The sequence below is a fragment of the Trachinotus anak genome, unplaced genomic scaffold (genome assembly GCF_046630095.1).
Source record: "Trachinotus anak isolate AG129_WGS33_773 ecotype Australia unplaced genomic scaffold, CSIRO_AGI_Tana_v1 ptg000049l, whole genome shotgun sequence".
Classification (NCBI taxonomy): domain Eukaryota; kingdom Metazoa; phylum Chordata; class Actinopteri; order Carangiformes; family Carangidae; genus Trachinotus; species Trachinotus anak.
Window position 1 is genome coordinate 319,472 of NW_027273900.1, and position 23,333 is coordinate 342,804.

Here is a 23,333-nt window from a genome sequence, read left to right on the forward strand (position 1 = left end):
TCAAAAGCACAAATATCAGCATCACTGTGGAGGAAAAGTCAGTTCATCCTCTAAGAGCCATTCAGTCTGGGGACAAACTGACTGACTGACCATCACAGAGACAAAAACACTTTGGATTCATCACAGTGGAAACCAGCAGGCACACATCAGATTAGTTATTATTATAATAAAATGAAACAACATTAAAATGAAGAAAGAATCTGATGGACAAGAGCTGACACTGTTTACTTGATTTATTCACAGAAAGGTGAGAATCATTGCCGTCAGTCTTGACTTATTCAGACTTGGTCCTTGTTAATCTTTCACTGCGATGAAACCCCAAGAATCCAGAGATTTTTAGGTTCTTGCAAGAATCTGGATCATATCTGGAGATTTCATCATGTGTGGGTCAGAGTTTGAAATATCTGGACCACTACAGCTCCAGATTCTGGGATATTTTGCACAGTGTTTCCTTTGGATTTGGTAGCCAGAACTGCAGAACAATGACTCTGCTCCACCTTCTCTCTACATATTTATAATCTTACTTGTTTCTTTTGAAAATGTATAGTTCCCATCCAAAACTGGCTCAACAATTTTTTCTGCAGAGTTGAGTGGGGGATATTACAGTTTTGTATTTTTGGATAACACAAATAACTTACACTGTCAACCACAGTGAGTGAACAGCCAGTCTCCTGAAGAAAACCACAGAGAGTAATTGCTACAGTCTCTCCACCAGTTCACTGCTTCCTCCTCCTCTGTCCTGCTACCACGACCACTGCAGGCCTCCAGCCTGGAGCCACGGCAGTCAGCCAATCCCTGAGGACGATATTACAAAAGTACACATCAAGACTTTGAGCCAGTGTCTCGGTTTAAACGATATCTTGTGCGTTTTCTTGTCATTAAAGAAGACATCACTAGGGTGGCCCAATGGCGGAGTGGTTAGGGCGCGTACCACATGAGCGGATGCTCTCAGCAGGCGAGCGCTGGTTCGACTCCCGACCGGCCCGACTCTTTCCTGTGTGTCATTCCCCCTCTCTCTGCCCCTTTCCTGTCACTCTCTACTGTCCTGTCAATAAAGGCAAAAAATATTTTCAAAAAATTAAATCAATTAAAGGTAAAAGTAAACAGACACATATAACATCAGTGATAATGTCACTGAGGGGTTGATGGTGGTGGACCTTTGTTCTGCCCTCTGTCAGTTCTTAAGCTTAATGACATGAATCAGTTATGTCTGGTCAAACACAGGTTACATAACAGTGATTTGTGTCTACGTTCTTTTGCAGTAACTGGATCCTTAAATCACCAAGTAACAAAATGAGGAATTAAACATGCAACAGTTATTCAGTCAAAAGATTTTGACATGATTAATTATTTGTCTTTAATTTTTCAAGCAAAGAATCCAAATACATGGTGGCTCCAGTTTTTCAACTATGACATTTTCTCCCTCTGTGCTAACATTTAAGCTCTAGTTGGAACCAGAAAGTGTTTCATTACTACTCGACTCAGGTAATACTTCTAAAGTATTACTTATGAAGTAATACTTTATAAGTATTAACTGATTTACAGCAGGTTTTTGTCATGTATAACAGTAAATGAAAACTCTTCTGGTTTTTACTGTTTTTTCACAGTTTGTGACGACAAAGAAGTTCAGCTGTGTGTTTTTTCACTATTTAAAAAAAACATTTGATAGACTCCCCTCACTTAACTTCTGATGTAAATAATCATGAGCTGCAGGCCTGAAGGAATCAGAGGAGGGATGATAAACTGTGGGATGTCTGCATCTATGTGCAGCCCTGTCGTCCATAGTGTGTATGTGTGTGTGTGTGTGTGTGTGTGTGTGTGTGTGTGTGTGTGTGCGTGCGTGTGTGCGTGTGTGTGTGTGTGCTACCTGTGCACCAACATAATCTCTCCTTCTTTAGTTTCATCCCAGAAACAGAAGAATCAGAAAAACCTGCTGCTGCAGCCAAAACCATTTTTATACTTGTTGCATTGGACAGATCGAACCGTCGGTCGCTGTAAAAACTTTTCAAAAAGAAGAAAATAATAATAAAAAAAGAAATGTTGACTGAGCTCGGCAGCGCAGTGTCATCCTCATCCATAAGGCTGTGTGAGGCCGGCTTTATGGTTTCTTTTTCCAGACCTCTTTGAGGTGTTATTTCCAATTAGACACAACTCTTTAGTTTCCATGGAAACCTTATTTTTCCTTCTTTCTGTTCTTTCTCTCGTACATAAATACACATACTCTCTCTCTCGCTCTCTCTCTCTCTCTTTCTCTCAGGGTTTATTTTTAAAACTCCTTTCTTTTTAGTTTCGTGAGACAACATGTGGGTGTTGTGTTGTGTAGGCGGGAAGTTGGGGTGCAGTGATAGAGGATGGAGCAGTGTGGGCACAGGTCAGAGGTGAGGGGATTAACTAGTGGGTGCACAGAGGGAAGGAGTGGGCTGAGAGCAAAGGAACACAGCGTCCTCCATGTTACACGTCTGAATGAAACTGAAGTTAGCGCTGCGTTGGCCAGTAAAGGCAGCAGTTTGATGATTCATGTACACAAAGTTTTACAATCAGATACTAGGTGGTGCTTACACTTAGAATGTGAGTTGCACCAAAAGAAATCATACAAATAACAAATGAATACTGCAGAAGCTTGGAGAAGAAGAACAGCCTGTGTTTCAGCAGGTCTCTTTGCAGCCACACTATAAATGTCAAAGACAGAGTCTAATAGAAAAGCCTGTAATTAGAGAGTGTTAAGTCATGCAGTGGGACACGAAGCTGAGCGAGGTGAAGGAAAGACCGTCCTTACTGCCAACGTAGCCATCTGTGTGTAGAAATAGCACTGATCTAGGTGGCAGTGAGATATTAATGCATTTTAGTGGCACATATAGCTGGAGGCCCTTCTGTATTTCTGTCTCCATCAGGACCATCCATCACTTCTCACTCATCACACATAGAAAAGCTTTTGAAATCACACGAAAACACACACAGGATTTTTCCTGGAGCAAACCTCTCTGAGGAGGTCAGTGACAGAAATCCCCACCAAAGCCCTCAGCATCGTTATAATAACTCTTCCCCTCAGTCCATTTTAAATTTGATAAGCAGATGATGGGAGCTATTTTCTGTGGTGCCGGCTGTCTCTGAGGCCCTGCTTGTTGACTCCCCCTCGAATGCCACGAGAGCCAATTTACTCCGAAGCAGGCAGCCGCCTCATTTCTCACTTTGAGAGCTGATCCAGGTCAACATGTTTTTAGAAAAGCAGGCCGAGGGTGGCGGGAGGAAGGCGAGGGGTGGGGGCAATCTCTCCCAGCGGATGAATAAATTTACTCTAAATAAGCACAGTGTTGTTCTTCACACTGGAAACACCAACATGTCAACATACACGTCTTTATATCACATATATGAATATCAAATATTTATGTATCATCATAAATTAAATTAGTTCATTTGTCCATCACAACTGAGAAAACACCGTCCGCTGATGAAGGCCATGAGATGGAACTGAAAGCTCCTGGATTTTGGCAAAACCAAACTACTATTTCTGTAATCATTAATCCTGCAGAGACAAGCTGACCACTGACAATCATCAGTGATGTGAAGTTGATGTGTGGAAGTTGTTAGCGAACAGTTTCTTATTTACACGTCCAGCAGATATGGATCATTCCTCTGTAAACACCTGTCACTCTTCTTTAGCTCTGGCTTTGGTCTCTACCACCTCCTGAGGGAAACAGCTGCTGCAAACATCTCTTCATGGGTCTCTAACACATTTATAAACAGTTTGTGAATAATTTGCACATTAACTTGATAAAAAGCTACAGTGCTCTAAATAAAACATAAAGTATAGATTTATAACATTTGTGTGTTTGTTGATCTGACAGTGAAAAGAGGGTTAAAGCTGTGGAGATCAGAAGGTTGTTCTGAGCAGGAGGACTGGTCACAATCAATACTTGCCTTGGGTGAGGGGTAGGATCAGGGTCAGGAGTGCTCGATCAATTTCCGCCCTCTATGCTGAGGTGATGGGGAATTAATTAATCATGTATGATCGGTTATATTATGAGAGAGAGTCACACAGCCCCCAAGTATTTTCATGTTGTTTCTGCTCCGGTTGACAGACTGATGCAGAGAGAAAGAATCGATCACACGTGATAAAGTTTGTAACTCTGACGTAAGACCCACAACACTGAGCTGAACACACAACATGAGCCCTCACATGTCTGTGAATAACTGAAATACCCCGTGAGGAAAAACAGCCTTTTGGTAACTCGGGGTAAAATCTTTAACAGTGAGAACCATCTGCTTTAAAGGTAATTAATTACATACATTTTCCATTTGTCCACACAATAATTTAAGGGGTTTGAAGCACTGCGCAGAATACCCCAGAATCTGGAGCTGTAGTGGTCCAGATATTTCAAACTCTGACCCACACATGAAGAGGTCTGGACTGGACGCGCTCCGATCACGGCACTGTGAGATGTCAGTTCAAAAAGTCTCCAGATATGATCCAGATTCTTGCAAGAACCTAAAAATCTCTGGATTCTTGGGGTTTCGGTGCAGTGTTGGGGTTTTTCTTCTCATCAGGTTGTTGTTGTAAAAATCCCTCAGGATTCGAGCTTCAACAAATAGACATCACCACCAACTTAAACACTTGACTAAAATGTCCAATGTTAATATGAAACCTCTAATTACAGCAGCTTTAAACTGGGTTGATGTGATGAAGAGGAGATACATTAACAATTCCATGTTCAAAAAAGTGGAGCTCTGATAATAAAATGTCACAGCTTTATTATGAAGTAGATTTAATACCGTCATTAAAATGTTTACCTCCCTGTTAGTTTTAAATTGTGTGAGCTGAACTTTTCCATCTGCATTTCCATGGATACGGGCTCTACCCTCTCATTATAGCAACAGCTACCAGAGCAGCTGAATGTAGCTACAGTTTGCATGTGACACACAGCAGAAGACAAAAATATCTCCTTAATTGTCATTTTACTTGCCAGAAATGTTTAATTACAATCCTGTGTCTTAGAGGCTCATGTGACCGCGCTGTCTGACAAAATGAAGGCTTAAAAAACTGTAATTAATCATCACAAACTTCGGACATGGTCCAAGTTTACACACACACACACACACATACACACACACACACACACATACTCACACACTCAATTCTCACCAATCATTTTAAAACAAGACAGACTGATCACTCGTACAGACTCAACATCTCTGCGGATGTTTGATGAGCACGGCGGGATTAACAAGCAGATGGTGCACGGTTGTTGTTTTTTTCAAGTGTTTGTGTGTGTGAAACAGTGTGTGTGTGTGTGTGCAGCAGGTAAAATGTTTGTCCTGAGTTTGTGTTCATCCCTGTGCAGCGTATGTTCGTGTGCACACACACCACTGGCTCTGCTGAGACGAAAGGCCCCCTCTGGTGGCTTGTTCAGACGCTGAAAACAGCCTCAGCACTCTGTCGCCTGGAGGGAATTCACTCCACTAATGATGCCAGCGGCTCTGAGACACACTCCACCTGCTCCGACACCAGGAGTTTACTGCAGAAAACCAAAGTGACGCTTTAAATCAGTGATAAAAACAAATATCACCTCTGAATTGTTTGCATATTATTACCCCCTAGTTGCTGAAATAGATTCAAAGTATCACCCCACTTTAACCCCTTAACATAGTTTTACTCTTGTTTTCCCTTAAGTAGATTTAAGTGGGTAAAATATTTTATTCCTCACTATCTGTATATCATCATTGAAGCTTTGTGCTGAAATATCCAGTCTATGAAATAGAAATACTCACTCTCTCATATAATTTTATACACTGTTCCCCAAAATGACATATTTGGTATCTTTACAAACATTGGGATTTCTGGTAAAATTTGCAATAAAGTTACATGGATTTGGCTGAACAATAAAGATTTGTGACGACTGGCACACTGGCACTGCTGGTGACCAGATAATGATCCTATTAATGCCACGGTCTACCTGAGATGTTCCTACTCTCTGTTTTAAATGCTTTTATTAATCTCTAATCTCCCCCTGTTATTACAGTGCTACACAAATATAACTGCTATTAGCAAACTATTAAAACAAATGGATGGTCAGTGTTCACATCAAAAGTTTCTCAGTACCCCAGCAGGGTACTGAGAAAAAGAGAGGTAGTCTGCAGTGGTGCAAAAAAAAAGCATTGGTATTGCTTTATTATTCTTTGCTATATTAGCATTAATTTTATTAGCATTTCATTTCTCAGTCCTTAACAACATATTGTGACCCTCATGTCTTTGTGGCTGCCATCTGTGCAGCAGGTCCACCTCCGTCCATCAGACATCTGTCAGGAGGACTCAGAGCCACGTTTCCCTCTCTAAAGATGCTGATATCTGATAGGACACAGGACACAACATATTGGGCCCATTTCTGTGAAAAGACTCCAGCCTGTGTAGACTCCAGGACCAGACCAGAAGACTGAGCTTTCAGTGACGGACCATCACTCAGAGATAAAACATACAACAGTGTTTGAGCCTTTTCTCTGTGAACATGACGACTCTGGATCACATTCAGCAGGTAGAGTATCTTAGCAGTGTCCTGTCACTTCGATATTTCTGCAGAATGTAAACCTTGTCACGTAGGCTTCCTCATGCTGGTGCACTCCCTCTCTGCTATAGTTTCACTATACACTGTCACCGTTTTCAGGTGTAGAGGTATCCCATCGATAGTGGTGTGTGTTTCAGTCAACAGGATATTTGAGTAACTGTGCTGCAAACTCTCTTAAAGAGATTTTACCCTGTCAGTGACTCACTGAGGTCAATCATAGCTGGTAAAAACAGTCCTGCAGCTTTTCTTCTGCTTACATGTAATTCAAATATAGAAATATAAAGAATTAACCTTTAATCCCTGAGAGCCTGTCTCATTATAACTAATAACGTTTCTATTGTTTTGATGATGGCTGATATTCATTTTATGCTAATGGACTGTGTCTAGAGCTCATCAAAAGCCTCCTGGGAAATAACACCACACCAGTTCAGTTGAAAATCGATCAGTCAAAGGATGTTTTAGAGTAAAGGTGCCTGAGAATATCCAACCAACACGCTACGGATGGCAGGGGAGGGTCAGCAGGATCGACATGGCGCCCCCTGCTGAGGACTATTACTGTCGACAGTTCCAGCCCAACACCTTCGACCCCTCCCGCTGCAGTTCCTGCCTGAGGCCTGATCATATGCACCTGAGCAGCAGCAGCAGCACCACCGCTGCTGCACAACAAGAGTGGGTACGTACATGAATCATTCAACAGTGTGTGTTACAGACTCCTCAGAGCTACACGACAGTGTCCTGAGTGTAGGAGTAAAGAGGTTTCTTTGAATAACAAAAGAAATGTATATATACTCACTTTAAAGAGAACTGTTGGACAGATTAACTGCTGTGAGGCCAAACATTTGTTGTCAGGCAGTTTCATCTTTTACCCAGAGTCACAGAAAATCAATGGAGGAACAAATTTGAATTGTTTAAGTGTTTTGATACCATTTCCTCAAATGCATATGAATCACATTTCCTAGTTTCCTTGATTTCAACATCTTTGTCAGACAAAAAACCAACTGAACATATTAACTTGGGCTTTAAAGGATAATGATGATAAACATGTTTCACCACAATTTATTCACTGAACAATCAACTATTCACTGAAGAAAATAATAGTCAGGCCTGCTGATGATGAGATTAACGGTTGGCTGCAGTCTTACAGTTGTTGGAGTCATACTTTTCTGTGTGTTATTGGGACACAGAAAAAAAATTAATTGATATGTTAAAACGCAATTTTAAAACACAGGAAATAAAACAATTAAGGTCTTACAGATGGATTTTGACACAGGGACACAAGCTGGAGGGACGAGGACCCGTCACAGCTGAGACTGAATTTCAGTGCTGCAAATATCTGACAGATTTCTGATTGATGAAGTTATGTAAACCCAGATACTATGGAGTAAACCTGGGGCCCCTGGGGCCCCTGGCAGTCTTAAACACACAGTAACAGAGTGAACTGTATAACCCTAAAACAAGTGCTTCTTCCTGTAGTTCCAGTGTTTTCAGTTCTTTTCTTTCATGATTCTTAGTTTAAGGCACAAAAACAACTTTTCACTCTGTTTGTTGTCTCTGAACCATCTCAATAGTAGTTTTCAATAACCTGGTGGATTTGCTATTTAAATCAGTAATAATTGGTCCTTGATTTAAGACATAAATCAGATTAAACCTTGAAACCTTTAACGTTTCAGGCTGATTTGTTTGAAATCAGGCACCATGTAAAATGGTCTCAGGATGGGCTCATACCTGCGCTGTGCCGGGGAAAAGCTCAGGGAAGCAGCTGTGTGGGGCCTTCAGCAGAGGTGGGGAAGTTTACTGGACGTACATTTGTCAAACCAACCAGTTAGTCCTCATCCTTGAAGTCTTTCATTTTGTAGAAACAATAATTCAGTTTGATGAAGCACAAATCTAACCTGTGTGACATTTTTCTCAGTAGGTTTCCTCTTCACCTCATTGTGGTGTAGAAAACCAGACTGGGTTCATTATCACTGCCCTGAGGCTGGACGCTGGATGTTGTAGGAGCCATAACTGCAGTGAGTGTTTCCCCAGCGGCCACAAGGGGCGACAGTGAGCCACACTCACGGTTCAATAAGCGACACACAGCTGGGCTCCAGCCTCTGCTTTAGTGGACGTGTTTTCTGTTTTTAGAGGACAAGAAATGTTTTTTTACTATAACGATTCATCTGGGCAACAGCCTGTCTGCTGTTAAAGAGCAGGGCACCTGTCTGTGGGATCCAGGACAAACACACTGGGTCAGGTATATGTCTTATAACAAGTCAGCATCCTGAGGTGATGAAGAAGTCAAAGAATTTGAGAGACAGCATCGTTTGTGTCTTGCAGGGCTGTTTGACAGACCTTTAATCCAAGGTTTCTGAGAGGAAGTAAAAGTGAAGGATTCTGTTTTTATCTTTAATTTAAGTCCAATTTTCACATTAAAGGAGATATTTGAAGGTTTTTCTGTTGCTACATGTCCAACATTAGCATTAACAGCTGTTTACTTACCAGTCTAGTAGAAACATTACAGGTTCAGAATCAAACTTCAGTCCTGGAGCTGTCTCCAGCATTTTAGCACGCTAACCAGCTAGCCCCTGCCCGTCTCTTCACTTTCCGATAGCGACTCAGTGTAGCCTGCAGTCCGCCCTGAGGACACAGCACTGCTCAGAGGAGGAGTGATAACCTGGTGTGTTGTAAACACAACGAAGGCCGAAGCTGTTGTCTTGAGCTGCTCCCAGCAAGAAGCCAGGTCAGCCACTGTCAGTGAACACAAGTACATCAACATTACGTACTAAGGCCACAGTGTACAGCAGGGTCAAGTGCTTTTTAATGACTTGCTACCTGCTGCGATAAAACTGTTCAACAAGTTGCACAATGAGGTGATGACGTCAACCAGTAACACAAGTGAAACTGCTGTGGAGGTGGGGGAGGGGCAGCACAACAAGGTGGCATTTGATTCTGTATCATTAATTAATGAAAGCTCATTTCAGTCCCTGGGGAACGAGTTGTAATCTGATACGCTCATATGACGCATGAAAACACGCCTCCTCACACAAAATGGCCACTTCTGTTTACACAGTAAAATAAAGTCAAGGAGACTGTTTTTTTTCTGTCAAAGTATTTATGTAATTTAACTTTGTTTTGATCTGAAAATTCTTTCATCCTGCTTCCTGTCATGAGCTCAAAGTCTCAAACAAGTCAAACTTTTGTCGTCTGTCTGTAAATGAACCAAAGCAGGGGTTTGGATTAGGGTTAGGGATAAAGATGAAGGACGAAGTGGAGTGGGCAGTTCTGGTATTGCAAAAGCAACAGAGCAATGAAATAATAATGATGAGCATGAGCAGAGACAAGCTTGAGTTACGACCTGTGCAGTCTAAGTGTATTGGCTTAGCTAGAATGAATGGAGAGAAGGAAGGAGGACGAGGAGGAGGAGGAGGAGGAGGAGGAGGACCGCCGTTCTAAACCTTGACAGCAGATTTGGCAGAAGGCGTTGAACCAGTGACAGACAGTGAAATACAGCTTGATGTTTAGACTCGGATGTTGTTGGGCTTTTGATCAGAGTCTCCAGGGTGAGTTTGTGTTTCTTTGTGTTTTCTGTTGTGTAAAGTGTGTGTGATGAAAGACACCAGCCATCAGGCAGCTGCTGTGTTCAGCTTGGGTCGGGTCATATGAGATGTTAGTGACTGTGTTGGTGCATTGTCTGAAGTCATGATCAAAAGTGACAACAACAAGAGGAATCATCAAAACACTCAGTTTCCAGAACCAGTCAAATTAGATGATTCCACAACCTCCTCTGTGAACAGCTCAACATTTTTATCCCCTGAAATTTGATCTAATGTGAATAATTATCTGGTTTTAAAGAGTCAAAACAGCACTGGCTCTAACAGAATCATCCAAATGCTTAAAATGTGTGTATTGTGTCTTTGCTCCACAAACCAGGACACAGATGATGATGATCTGTCTGAGGGAAGTGCCAGCAGTGATGACGTCAGTGGTGGTTGGACCTACGAGTGGAGTCTCGGCCACAGTTTGAGTCCTGAGTGGGAACTTAATATCTGTGACACCGATATACAATCCAGGTGACTATCCTGGAGCCTGATTTCAGAAACCACTTTTTTTTACAAAGAACTGAAGCTGCCTGAACAGTGAACACAGAGATACTCCAGCCTGCAGGGCCTGTGCCTCATTATATCACTGAATGAGCTGCTTTACATTGGTTTACAGTAACATAACTTAGCTGATTGTACATTAGTGAACAGTTACCAAATGTAATGTGAAAGGTTTGGACTGAGTGAATTATCACCTGACTCTGCAGCTCAGCTCAGATTTAGATGGGAACCAAATAAAACTTTGCACGTTTACTCACAGTAGTAAATGTTTGGGGTCCAGAAGCCATAAATGAGCGAAGTGATGTATTTCATTTACTGTCAGTTTTTATTGTCTCCCTGTTGAGGCAGTTTTCAAAGGGACCAAAATGAAAGCTGTGCCAGTGATTTTACTTTGAAGGCCTTTTCCCTGGTCACTAAAGCCGAGTGATTGTCCAGTGCACATATGTTACAAGTGAAAACTCTGTGTTTGCACCAGCTTCCTCGTCTAAATGTTTGTGATGACCGTGTACAACCTCCTCCAGCTCTCCAACTCAGTGGGATGGTCCAGAGAGGAGCAGATCCCTCAGCTCAGAGAGGCACCAGGCCCAAAGAGATATGACCCGGTTGGACCCTTCTCCCCCCCGAGGCACTGAAAGCTCCTGGATGGATGAGAGGAGGGGCAGAGACAGGTCCCGCCGGCCGTCAGGTCAGTCACAGATATTAATATAGTTTACCTAAAAACCTACAAAGATCGCCTTGATCTTAGAGAGTATGAAGCTTCCTCCTGATCTTTACATGATGTTTGTGCTCATGTTCTCTCGCTGGCTTCGTACTTTGTAAGCAATGACCCCATGTTTGTATGATTTACAGAGTCCAGAGGAGTCAGGGAACAAGAGAGTGGTTACTTCTCTCCAGACAGAAAAGGTGATGGTGTGGAGGAGGTCAACAAAAGGCCGTACCGATACTATGAGAGGGGGCATCCCCTCCCCAACAAATATGTTCTCGAGCCCAAAGCCTGCGTCCCCTACAGAAATGTCAACCTGGGTGTGCCCTCCCAGAGGAGGAACACAGAGACATACATGCAGGAGACTTGGAGAAGTGAATCCCCACAGAGGTACACCTACCACTCCAACTTCAGACGAGGAACCGACTCACAGAGAAACTCTCCGAGCCGGCACAGCTCTGTGAGTCCAGAGCGCCACAGGTTATCTGAACCTGCCGTTGGACCCCGGAGAGGCACCTCCCTCTCTCGCAGTCAGGCTCGGTCTCATGCCTCATCTCATGGCTCCTCTCAGCTTCCATCACATGCTCCTTCCCGGCACACATCGGGCAGGTCCAGTCCATCTCGCAGGAGGGGGTCCATTGCCTCGCGGACCGGCTCACCCTCCAGGTCTACCCCTTCTCACCGGCGCACGGACTCCCTCCATTTACTGAACGGTGATTATGATGCACAAAACAGACTCAGCCAAGAGTCGAGGAGTCCATCACAAGCTTCAACCAAACACAGTTTGGACTCTGAGAAACTCTACAGGAATCTGGAGTTCATCTCTCGCCGTGGCTCCTCGGCCACTCAGCAAGGCTCATATGAAGGATCTCAAGCATCTCAGCGAACCAGAGCATCTGTCAACAGGTCGTCCAACACTCACACTCGTTACAGCCGGGAAGTGTCGCCATCCAGGAATGGCTTCAGTCCAAACAGCCCCACCCCACAGAGGGAGAACCAGTCCAGAGGAAGCAGACGGAGTCCTTCTCGCGGCTCGTGGCAGGGGTCAGCACACTCCTTACTCAGCCTCCCACCCTCATGCGGTTCTTCAGCATCACGGCGAGGTGCGGACTCTCAGGGGCGTGACAGTTCAGTGTCTCATGAACCTGATAAAGGCAGCGAGCTGAACGATCAGGTCGGCGGTGACAGAAGCAGAAGCAACATGAGGAGAGGCATGGAGGCCCTGCTGACCTCTGAACCCAAGAAGGACACAGTAGAAACTGAGGAGGTGAGTATTGTACAATGTTTTTAGCTCCACTAGTTGTGGATGGCAATGTCAGTCTGTCACCTGCCGACTAAACTATTGAAAAGCTTGCCTTGAAATTTTGTGCAGACGTTCACGGTCCCCACAGGATGAATCCTGCGGACTCTGACCTGACTCTGACTCTGATCTGACTTTTCCTCTTGCGCCACCATGAGGTTCACATTTCTGATTCAGAGCGAAATGTTTCCACATCCACACATTCATGCTTCCCTCAGGATAAAGTGAAATATCCTCTGACTTTTGATATAGCACCGTCATCATGTCATACTTTTGTTCATGATTTAATAACTAAAAAAACAAAATTAATGTCAGTCTCAGCGTCAGAGAGCTGCTAACGAAACTGTGGACTCTGAATCCTGTTACATTCTTGTCATTGACAACTCTCCATACCACTAACAAGAAAAAGAGTTGACAAATCTCTCTGAATCTGAGGTGGGGATGACCATGGAGGACTACATACTGCTGGCTGATATTCCAAAGATCCAGCTGGAGTCAGAGGAAGAGTTTCCTGGACTGAGGAGGAGGAACCAGAGTCCCAGCCCCTGCAGGGACCAGAGACTCCGGACATACAGGTTGGTAGGAGCGCACAGTCCTGCATGGCATCATCAGCTATTAATGTAGAGCCGTAACAAAAGTCTCATGACTGTACATTGACTCTGCATTCCTAGTGTACACGTGTCTGTCTACACTTCCCTTAGCAGCTGGAAGATAAATGAAATAGCAGTGTATCAAGTTTGAAATGTACACTCCAAAGACTTAGATGTGACCATGAGTAATTAGCTTAGTTATTTTCTTGAAGCCTTTACAGAGGTGTGTGAATGTTCAGTCAGAAAAAAGGATGTAGATTGTGCCTATACTTTGTTCATGTGTTGTTCCCATTCATCATGATTTGGTTCTGAAGGTACCAAGACGAACTAGACATCTACAGTTCAAGACTTGAGCCAGACGACAGGGGGAGGGGCAGGGAAAGAGGGAGAGACAGACGGGAGAAATGTCGGGACTCTGAGAATGGACGATCATCTGGAAGACCTCTTCATGCACAGGTACGATGACGTCATTTTCACAATTAAATATACACTGAAATACAACAAACTCTCTAATCCCGTCTGTTTGTTCTCACACAGGGTTCGGATAATCAGAGGGGTGGACACTTCTCCTCAGAGCCTCTCGGACGCCCGCACACACAGGTGAGCACTGTCACATGACTTTCTGACTTTCTGCATCTGTATGAGTCACGTGAGTGTTTGCAGGAAAATGGGTCATTCATACATTCATTCTAAAGTGGCTCCTTGATTTTTATGTCATCTTTTTTACCTCAGGTGCCTCTCAGAGAAGCAGCGTGCAGTAAGAAGCCATTAGTTCGCTCTGTGTTTCAGGGCAGCATGTTCACATGATTTATTATCTTTATTAATAGATTCTAGGATGGTTCCCACTGGTGGGTCCTGCAGGCTCAGTGTTGCAGTGTCATGTCTAAAACTGCTGAGCCAACAACACAAAGGGATGAACGATCACAGAATGAAACAGTCAGAATTGTGTTATTTCCGTGCTGTGAATTCCTGAAAGACGTTCACACTGCAGTTCCATCTCTAGTAATAAGAGCTGTGTGACGACACTGTGGTGACTTCCTCTTTCGCTTCTCTTCATGCTTTTTCGTCTTCTCAATCTCTATATTTTTCTCTCCCCCACATCGGGCACAACATGATGCATGTGTGGTGAGTATCCTCTGTTACACAGCAGCTGCTTTCTTCTAACTCAGTCTAATGTTACCATCAGTTCCTCTTTCTCTTCCCTCTTCCCACCGTTTTACAATGACGATCACAGTTTTCAAAAACTACACCTCTTCCTGTTTTTACTTTCCCATCCTGCATATTGTTTCCTACATTTGATGCTTTCATATTTTGCTGCCTCTCTCTGCACGCTCCACAATGATATCGCTATCTCACTGAGACATGTTCATCTGCCACTGACACTTTCTGTTTCCTGTAATTTCACTATCAAACCACAGTAGAATACTTTCAAAGAGCTCGTGCTTCATACTTTAATTGCAGATGTCACTTGAAGGGGTGGATGTCCAGACTGGATGAACATGGCAAGGTAAATAAACATTTCTGTAACATTTTCAGCTGAATTCCTCATAAAATGAAGTTATTGTGGTATTCTAACATCCTGTAGTTACCACAATGTCACATACACACACAGACAATGCAAAACACCAAAATAAGACTTGATGCTTAAAAAGGAGACAACGTGCATCAAAATGTCGATGTGTTTTAATCTAATGCCTCAAAATGATTGAATGGTCCATGTTAACTGTTCTGCTCAGTGGAGGAAACACTGGTTTGTTCTGGCTGACGCTTCACTGAGGTACTACAGAGACTCGGAGGCTGAGGAGGTATGAGCTGATGTCACATTACAGGAACTCCTGATTTGTCAGAACATTTCTTATCATTTTAGTCTAAAACAATGAATTTCACTGTATACGAGTTGGGTTTTATAAGATACTCTTATTTGACCTTAGTCTGATCTCCTCTCACTGTGCTGCAGTCAGAGGATCTGGACGGAGAGATCGACCTGACGTCCTGTGTGAATGTGTCAGACTGTGACGTAGAGAAGAGCTATGGACTCCAAATACAAGTGAGTATTTACTGTGCTTCTGCACCACAGGGTGGATGGACAGTCAGACACCTCCCCTCCCCCCATTTTCACATCAATTACATGTTTGGCTGCTTCCTGTTTCACTGTGTGTGTGTGTGTGTGTGTGTGTGTGTGTGTGTGTGTCTTCGATCTGCCTTTTGATCTCCTCCAGACAAAGAGAGCAGTGTTCACTCTCTCTGCTATGACCTCCAGAATAAGGCGGATGTGGGTGAAGTTACTAAAGCAGACGATCCAGAACAACACACAGTGAGTCTGACTTTACCTTTAATGAAGTAAATACAAACACCTCACTGTAAAATTCTCCACTACATCCTACATTTAAAGTATCACTAAAGCAAAAGTTCAGTATTATTAGGAAAACACACCTAAATCACTCAATGTAGATAAATGTCCATTGTGAATATTATTATAATATTTTATTGGATATTGCATGTGTTATAATTTGTATTGCTGATGCCTTAATATGTAAGTAGCATTTTCCTGATGTATTTAGTTGAGTTGAAGCTCAGTTAAAGAATGTTACATGTTGTTAAATAGTTTAATCTGAAACTAAATAATATTTAAATACAGTCCAGTAAAAGTAAAGTACAAACCTAAATCTAAGGACAGAGTTAGTTTCTACCACTGAGTCTTTTCTTAACAAGAGATGTTAAGAGATGTGAGGGTTAAAGACAGTGGCCGTTCTATAGCTGACCAATGAGCCACTGCTATTATAAAGACATGTTGCATCAAATAATGTGTCTCTGCCAGTTTATACACAGCCTTCACCAGCCATGTACCTTGGCTCTTCACTGTTGTTTGTCCTCTGTAATAAAACCAACATAGTAGATTTACATATCTACAGACAGAATCAAGCTAAATAAACGATAAATTACAGTTTAAAAAAACTAAAAGGTTCAAAGTTTATTATTAACCTCTGAAATAACAGTTGACAAAATAATCTCATTTTTCAATCAATATAAAAATAAGTACTAAAACTCTGACTTGTGTTGACAGTGTTTACAGTCATCATTTGATCTATAATAACCAGTTATTAGTTAATTATGATTAGTAATTTACAAGTTGAGGTCACCCTACATGGTGAAGCCCTCGTAGTGATAATGTTATTCGTTCATATTGTAGCAAAACGCCATGAACGCCTGAACTGATTAAACATGAGTATGTGACTGGGTGGTCTGTCTTCACTGAACCCCTCTATCATCTTTCCTCTGATGTGTAACCCTACTCTCCTCGTCTCGCCCTCGTTCTGACCTCAGCCAATCAGACACCGGCAGTGAGAAAGAGAACTCCCTCTCCCGGAGACCGTCGTCATGCCAACCGTCCGCTCAGTTCACCTGCAAGGACTCCGGCTATGAACCTACCACTTCCAGCTCCACCACCATCACAGCTGCAAACTCGCATCAGGCCGACCCCCACCAGACTGTAGACGGGCACGCGGGCCCTGAATTATCTCCAGCCAGTCAGAGAGGAGAAGGGGAGGGCTGGGACCGCGAGCAAGCGAAGAGATTGGAGGAAAGGAACAAGTGGTTTGAGGAGGGGGTCCCCTTCAGTGAGATGGGCAGCAGGTGGGACTCCATGGAGCTGAAAAAGGGGAGTCTACCTGTGCCTATTATTGAAACCATGGACTCAGAGGTCCACAGGAAGTGGGTCGAATTCGAGACCCTGTCTTTCAGGGACATGAGTGCACAGTCTCTCATTGGAGCCCAGGCTTTTCAGTCAAGCACCACACAGACATCACTGTCTGTAGTTAGCTCCCAGAGCCCTGAGGATGCTGAACACTCTGTCACTGGTTCACAAACTGATTTACCAAACTCAAAGGGGGCTCCTCCACCTATAAACGGTGCCCAAACTATTCAGATAAACACAGCCGAAGCTCTTCAAAAGGAGGTAAGAAGGAACATACAGTCACTCCATTAAATGATTACAGTGTGATGGGTGGAAACACTAGTTAAACATTCCTATACAGTATCATCATGTACATCAAACTCTCTTTCCTCCCCCATACATTCACTGCAAATCCATCTCCCAGGCCCTCTCTCTTCGAAAGCAGGTGGAGAGCATTAAGAGAGAGCGTGCAGCCATTGGCTTAGAGATGGACAGCCCCTGTGGCCCTGGGGCCCCCTGTAGGGCCAGACTGGAGGCCATGGAAGTAGCCCATCGAAAAGCACTGCAGGAGCTGCAAGAGAAACACGAGAGGGAGATCAGGGAGCTGCAGGAGCAGAGAGACAAGATGCTGCAGGAGGAGAGCCAGGCAGCTGCTGGAGGTAAGTCAGAAAGTATCAAGCACCAGGAGCTGAGGAGCAACATGACTCAAGTTAGGTTAAAGGTTTGTCTCTTTTTAGAAGATGTTTTATTATATAGTTAAAATATCACATCTTTGAGCTTGAAGGTTCATTATTGACCCTTGAAACATTAGTTTGACACAATGTTGTTGGCAGAAGATCCACATCTGCTGAAGAAAGACACAAGATGTGGCTGAAATCTGTGAGACAAAAGAGGAACCTTATGCTAAGAATTGTTTTCCAGCAGTAACATTTTTGGATTTTACATCACCTACAACAACAAAAGATTCTGTACAGTTTCCAGACTTGTACATTACCAGGTCATTTCATAAGATTTTATTCCTGATTCGTTTACCTCCCACTCCAAAGCTGTACTATAGCTTTTAAATGCCCCTGTGTTCCTGCCAATACCACTTCTATTCACTTGTTAGAAACACTTAGTTACAATAAACTGCATTTTTTTGTAATTACTAGCAGTTCAGTATCTGGTCTTACATATCTGGGTACAGTGATAGTGGTGGAAGAAGTACTCAGATCTTTACTAAAGTAAATATAGCAGTGTAGAAATACTCTCTTAAATGTAAAGGTCACACGTTCAAAATTGTACTTGAGTAAAAAGTATTAGCATCAAAATATACAAGTTATAATTACTGATGCATTAATGGATGCATTAAATATAAAGCAGCATGAAACTGAAATAGTTAAGTAAAGTACAAGTGCCTCAGAACTGCCCTGAAGTAAACTGAGTAAATGTACTTAGTTATTTTCCACCACTGAACTGTGATTTATGGCCTTCAGAGAAAATACTGACTGTATTTACAAAAAATCAAGTTACATTTTGAGTCAGAGAGCATGTAACCCTCACTCCACTTTATGTGTGTTCAGGAATAATATGAGTATTAAATAATAATCAGGTATAGGGAAGCCCCAGATGCTACCAACTGAAAAAGAAGACCATATTTTTCCATATTATTTCTTCGCATCCTTTACACCTGCACTTTATCTGAACTGTTACTCTCAGGGAGGTACAAATAGGTATAAGTACTACATTTTTGTATTTGTATTTATAGCTTTTAAAATAATACTGTTTATTGATGCCAAGTTCTTAATTTCTTTCCTCCTTTACCTTTTTGTATTGATTTTAAAGCTGTCTAACGAAGCTAAACATAATTTTCCACAATATGGACAATTAAGTTCTTACATGTAAGTAATTAGACAACTGTTAATCAAAGCTATGGAGGCGCTGAGAGCAGCTCACAGAGAGGAGGTGGAGAGAGAGGTGGAGAAGGCCAGGAGGTTGTCTGGAGGAGCTGCACACATGGATTCTTCATACAGAGGACACATGTAAGTTATTGCAGGCACTCTGTCATCATGCTGAGAGCCTGCTCCTTTTCACCAGCTCTCGCTGCAGGCTTTAGATGTTCTACATTTGACCACGACCCTTTGCATGATAACGTAGCGCATTATAATTTACTCTACAACTCATGTGTTGTGTCAGGCCCCAGGCGGACGTCTTGCACACTGAGTTAGATGTGCTGTCAGAACGCTACTCTCAGAAGTGCCTGGAGCTGAGCCGCACTGAGCAGAGCAGCAAGGGTCGAGAGACCGAGCTCGGCCACAAACAGAGAGAGCTGGACCAGCTGCGCAGAGAGAACCAGGTTTATATACAGTCTACTACATGTCTGATTTTAATACAATACCATGACACTTTATAGATCATTGATATTATTGCTATCAGATTCTGTTTTCTGTTCTAATAGGGTTACATTAACAAGGAAATATAAAAAGATGCAACATTAATAAGCATAGTTCTTCATAAACCTTTTCTTTTATTTAGGAGCTTAAGGCCAAACTGGCAGAGGAGATCAGCCGCATGCGTTATTTCATCACAGGGCAGAGGTCGGACATGGTGCCTCCTGGCAGCACTGAGCGCACTGCGTCAGAAGTAGAGGTATTGATAGAAATCAAGTTCAATGTTTGTGACCAAATTAGATCCCACGCAATCTCAACTCATGTGAAAAGTAGGTGATACTAAAACATCTTAGCCTCTTGCTGCAGCCCAACCCCGTTTTATTTATTGCACCTGAAATATTAACCTGGGCTTGAAGGACAAATGATGACACTACTGTCATCATGGGGAAGCAGAAAACAACATTTGACTTATGTGCTGTGGGATGTTGAAACCAATTTAATAAAACACATTGATCACAGCATTTTTACTGTTTAGTCTTGTATCCCCAGTAATGGCTCCCTGAAGCAGCACTGTCACACCTTTCCTCTGTTTTTTTCTGGTGGCCTCATTTGTGTTGAGCGTCTGTGGTTGGCCACTCTCTGGTGCAGCAGATGCTGCCACCTACTGCCTGAATCTCAGCGCAGCATCCAGAATAACAATCAAAATTTACCTCTCAACATCCTGTCATCCCAAACTGATTCAAATCCAAATATCTATTTAGACCTGCAATTATACTAATGCAATTATTATACTAATCAATTAATGATTAGACAATTGGCAGAAAATTGACTGGCACTATCGACTGACTGATTGACTATTTTTGATAAATCAAAATATTCATTTAAATGAAAAGTCGTTTATCAAGACAAGGTGTCAAAACATTCTGTTTCCACTATCTCCAATGTGCCAGTTTGCTGCTTTTCAATGTTTTTTTACATTATAAATTCAATATCTTTGGGTTTGGATTGTTGGTCTGACATAACAAGTAATTAGAAAACATCCTCTTCAGTTGTAGAATATTATGATGAGCATTTTTCCAGTATTTTCTGTTGTATTCAGAGGCTTGTATATCCCGTAATATCCTTTAAATCACTTCTTAAAAAACTATTTTTTTGTCACCTGTTTGTTCCATTTTTATCCTATGTTATTCTACTTCATTCTCTGTATTTAGCGCCCAGTTTTACTTAATTTAGCCGCTCTGCCTTAATTTTCCTATGTATAATGTTATAACGGTTTGGAAAAATGCTTTATAAATAGTTTAATGTTTATTAGACCTAATAATTATTCATTCTTCGTGTGGTAAAACTAAGAGGTCACATTTTACATCTTTCAGATGCTGCTGAGAGCAAAAGACAATGAGGTGCAGTATCTTAAAAAAGAAATCAGTTGTCTGCAGAGAGAAGTGCAGTCTCTCAATAAGGTACGTTTTATGATCTGACTTCTTACATTATACAAATGATAAAAAATAATACACTCCTACGTGTTGTACATTTGGAATTCTAATTTAAACTGACCTCCCTGCTTGACTCCGATCTGCCATATTTGTCTCAACCCTGACTCTAGGAGAAAGAAGCAGCTTATGAGCGTTATAAGGAGGCCTATGTAGAGCTGAGTGACATGAAGGGTCGTAGCCGGCTGGAGACGGGCTCCCTCAACGAACACTTGAGACTGGCCAATGCTGCACTTCAGGAGGGAGCAAGACAGACCTGACTAATGAGGACAACCGTTTTAAATTTACCTGGAAAATCAAACACAGCCAATATAAAATATAAGAAAATACAACAACAACATCCACGTATATATCAATGATATGCGTTGCTAAGATTGGACATGACTTAGAAGAGTCAGAAATAAAAGTCAGGTAACTGTTGTGTACTTGCAAACCACCGTGCAAAAACTGTTGAGATTAAAAAACAAGTATTTTCCACATGTAACTGACGTTGTTTATTGAGCTGACAGACACAAACATGCAAACAAGAGTGAGGACATAATTAGGAGTTTTGACAGCCTCACATGATATGAGATTTCTTAAATGATTAAGATGAAAACAAGATAAATAGCAGAGGAGGGGGGTGGGAGATGGGTGGAGGTAGAGGGATATGTTTGGAAGCCAAAGTGTCCCATCATCCCCGTCGTCCTCATGCCGGCTGGTATGCTTTCAGTCAGTATTGCAAAGCACCCTGTGAATGAAATAAAGAAAATGGGATCAGTTTTCAACTGTTGCCAGCTGTCATCACCGCTAACATGCCACAAAATAAACTTTCAACACATAAGATTGCGCATAAAAAGGTCCAACCACAGTCTAGAGGTCAAATAAGGTGCGGCTAATGCACACTCCGGCTTTACCATTTATTTTCTGAAGTTAGCTCAGTCATCGTCGTCATCATCCTCAGGGACAAAGATGTCATGCTCCTCCAAAAGAGCAGCAAAGTTCTTGCTTATCAGAGTTCCAACATACAGGAAAGGCACCACCACTACTGTCATGCGGATAAGACCAAATGGTGTCTGGAAAACATGAGGATGAAATGCGACATCAAATTTAAGGATTAATTCAAGAGGAGACGCAAGAACTTTCCAGATCAGCAATCATAAATCAGTCCCCACCTCAGCTTGCTGTAGAGTATGTCAGTCTAGATAGCAAAGCAGAGAAAAGATGCTCTGCCCACAGGGCTGGTGGATCATGTCACGCAGCTGCTACACAGCTGGATCCAGCGGACACTGGGTGTAACCAAGCTGCAGCAGGCTACACGACACATTTTCCATGGATAGTGTACTGCATTTACCTACCATTTCAAAGTGTTTCTAATCGAAAATGCTTTGAACTAAAGCGTCATGTCATCATACATATTCGGGGCTTGATGGTGGGTTCTGCTTTTGAAGAGAGCCCCTGCCAAAATCTAGTTTATAAACCTTCTTTATTTCAGTGCATAGTGTTGATAAATGGATTAAATCAAGTTTACCAAAATTAATTTTTGGACATGGTAGAATGATGACAGGGAAAGTCCAGAAAAATCTGCACGGAGAGTGGGAGGTACGTGGGGGTTATCATGGGCCCAGTAATTCTCATTTTGCGTCTGACCCCTCGGCAGATTATCCCAGCCACAGGCCCCGCAGCGGTGCTCTCGCTGTTTTGGACAAGATATCTTATGAGAGGGATTTAGCTTTTTTTACAATTATACTTTATAGCCTGAGAAAAGGTAGAGGCTAATAAGAGGTGGGGGTTATTTATTTGTTATTTATATCGTATGTAATCGCGCAGTACATCTTTGTAGTTAATAATATAGACGTGATGTGAACGTAATTCTTCATTTTCCTCCAACAGTCCGACGACAACGACACAAAGCAAGATGTGTAGTGTTTAGGTCAAGCTGTTACGCCAAAAAAAACAAAAACAGGAGCCAATCTTCTAATTACACAATAATTCAACTGAATATATAAAATATGCAGTTAAATCAAGAATTTAAACGTACAAATACGGTGTAAGAACTTCCTGAAAGTGCGTGACCGTTCGTGTAAACAGACGTTTCATTGGCTGATTGGACTAACCCAGCGTCTCCCATCTTTCTATTGGCCACAGCTGCTGTCAATTCAGCGCTAAGCCCCGCCCCTGCCGTGACTCATTTCTAGTCGGGTTTTCTGTCGGTTATCGTGGCAGAAAAAAACTCACTTTGTCCGGTTTCGGCAGGATTGCCCCCGAAGGCGTTGACACTGCGGTTCGAACTGGAGTCGTCCTGGGTATGTTTGACGATTTCAAGCCGGTGTTACGGCTCATTACCGCCGTATTTCTGGAGGGAAGTCGCAGCGACAGCCGCAGTACACTGGTCGCCATTTCTTCCGGTGTATGTGCCTGACGGGCAGGGAGGGACTTGGATGACTTATTATGGGCGTGTGTTGATGTGTCAACACCAATAGTTGTCAAAAATTGGGACAGAAAAGATAAGTTGTTGTTGTTTTTTTTGTTTGTTTTTTCATTTTTCTAATAAATAAATGAATAAATTAATCATTGCGTGTAAAGAGAA

The 23,333-nt window shown here is 42.4% G+C and overlaps 2 protein-coding genes across 5 annotated transcripts; one reads left to right on the forward strand and one right to left on the reverse strand.

The window, feature by feature from the left end:
• Positions 1-6,967: 6,967 nt before the first annotated feature.
• LOC139615374 (TRIO and F-actin-binding protein-like) lies at positions 6,968-21,248 on the forward strand. Of its 4 annotated transcripts, XM_071473261.1 has the most exons (14): positions 13,080-13,217; positions 13,547-13,688; positions 13,770-13,832; positions 14,694-14,739; positions 14,969-15,037; positions 15,190-15,279; positions 15,452-15,546; positions 16,557-17,187; positions 17,330-17,564; positions 18,815-18,926; positions 19,081-19,240; positions 19,420-19,533; positions 20,648-20,734; positions 20,878-21,248. In XM_071473261.1, the coding sequence occupies exons 2-14, from the start codon at positions 13,654-13,656 to the stop codon at positions 21,022-21,024; spliced, it is 1,884 nt and encodes a 627-aa protein (XP_071329362.1). In that variant the 5' UTR covers positions 13,080-13,217; positions 13,547-13,653; the 3' UTR covers positions 21,025-21,248. The 4 variants fall into 4 exon arrangements, 2 of the variants coding, with proteins under 2 accessions (XP_071329362.1, XP_071329363.1); XM_071473262.1 differs by lacking the exons at positions 13,080-13,217; positions 13,547-13,688; positions 13,770-13,832 and adding an exon at positions 14,221-14,357; XR_011687360.1 differs by lacking the exons at positions 15,452-15,546; positions 16,557-17,187; positions 17,330-17,564; ... (3 more) ...; positions 20,648-20,734; positions 20,878-21,248 and adding exons at positions 6,968-7,230; positions 10,470-10,609; positions 11,161-11,324; positions 11,489-12,609; positions 13,965-13,989 and having other exon boundaries at positions 13,078-13,217; positions 15,190-15,216.
• On the reverse strand, positions 21,233-23,169 carry smdt1b (single-pass membrane protein with aspartate-rich tail 1b). The gene is made up of 3 exons (XM_071473264.1): positions 22,982-23,169; positions 21,661-21,819; positions 21,233-21,494 (listed from the first exon to the last, which is right to left on the reverse strand). The coding sequence occupies exons 1-2, from the start codon at positions 23,141-23,143 to the stop codon at positions 21,682-21,684; spliced, it is 300 nt and encodes a 99-aa protein (XP_071329365.1). The 5' UTR covers positions 23,144-23,169; the 3' UTR covers positions 21,233-21,494; positions 21,661-21,681.
• Between the last annotated feature and the right edge of the window lie 164 nt (positions 23,170-23,333).

Bases quoted from the DNA above. Each gene is read 5' to 3' on its own strand.
- LOC139615374 (XM_071473261.1), top strand. From the start codon at position 13,654: ATGGACGATCATCTGGAAGACCTCTTCATGCACAG. The intron at 13,833-14,693 runs GTGAGCACTGTC...CTTTAATTGCAG, and splicing joins TCGGACGCCCGCACACACAG to ATGTCACTTGAAGGGGTGGA. The intron at 15,038-15,189 runs GTATGAGCTGAT...ACTGTGCTGCAG, and splicing joins GAGACTCGGAGGCTGAGGAG to TCAGAGGATCTGGACGGAGA.
- smdt1b (XM_071473264.1), bottom strand. From the start codon at position 23,143: ATGGCGACCAGTGTACTGCGGCTGTCGCTGCGACTTCCCTCCAGAAAT. The intron at 21,820-22,981 runs GTGAGTTTTTTT...CATGTTTTCCAG, and splicing joins TCCTGCCGAAACCGGACAAA to ACACCATTTGGTCTTATCCG.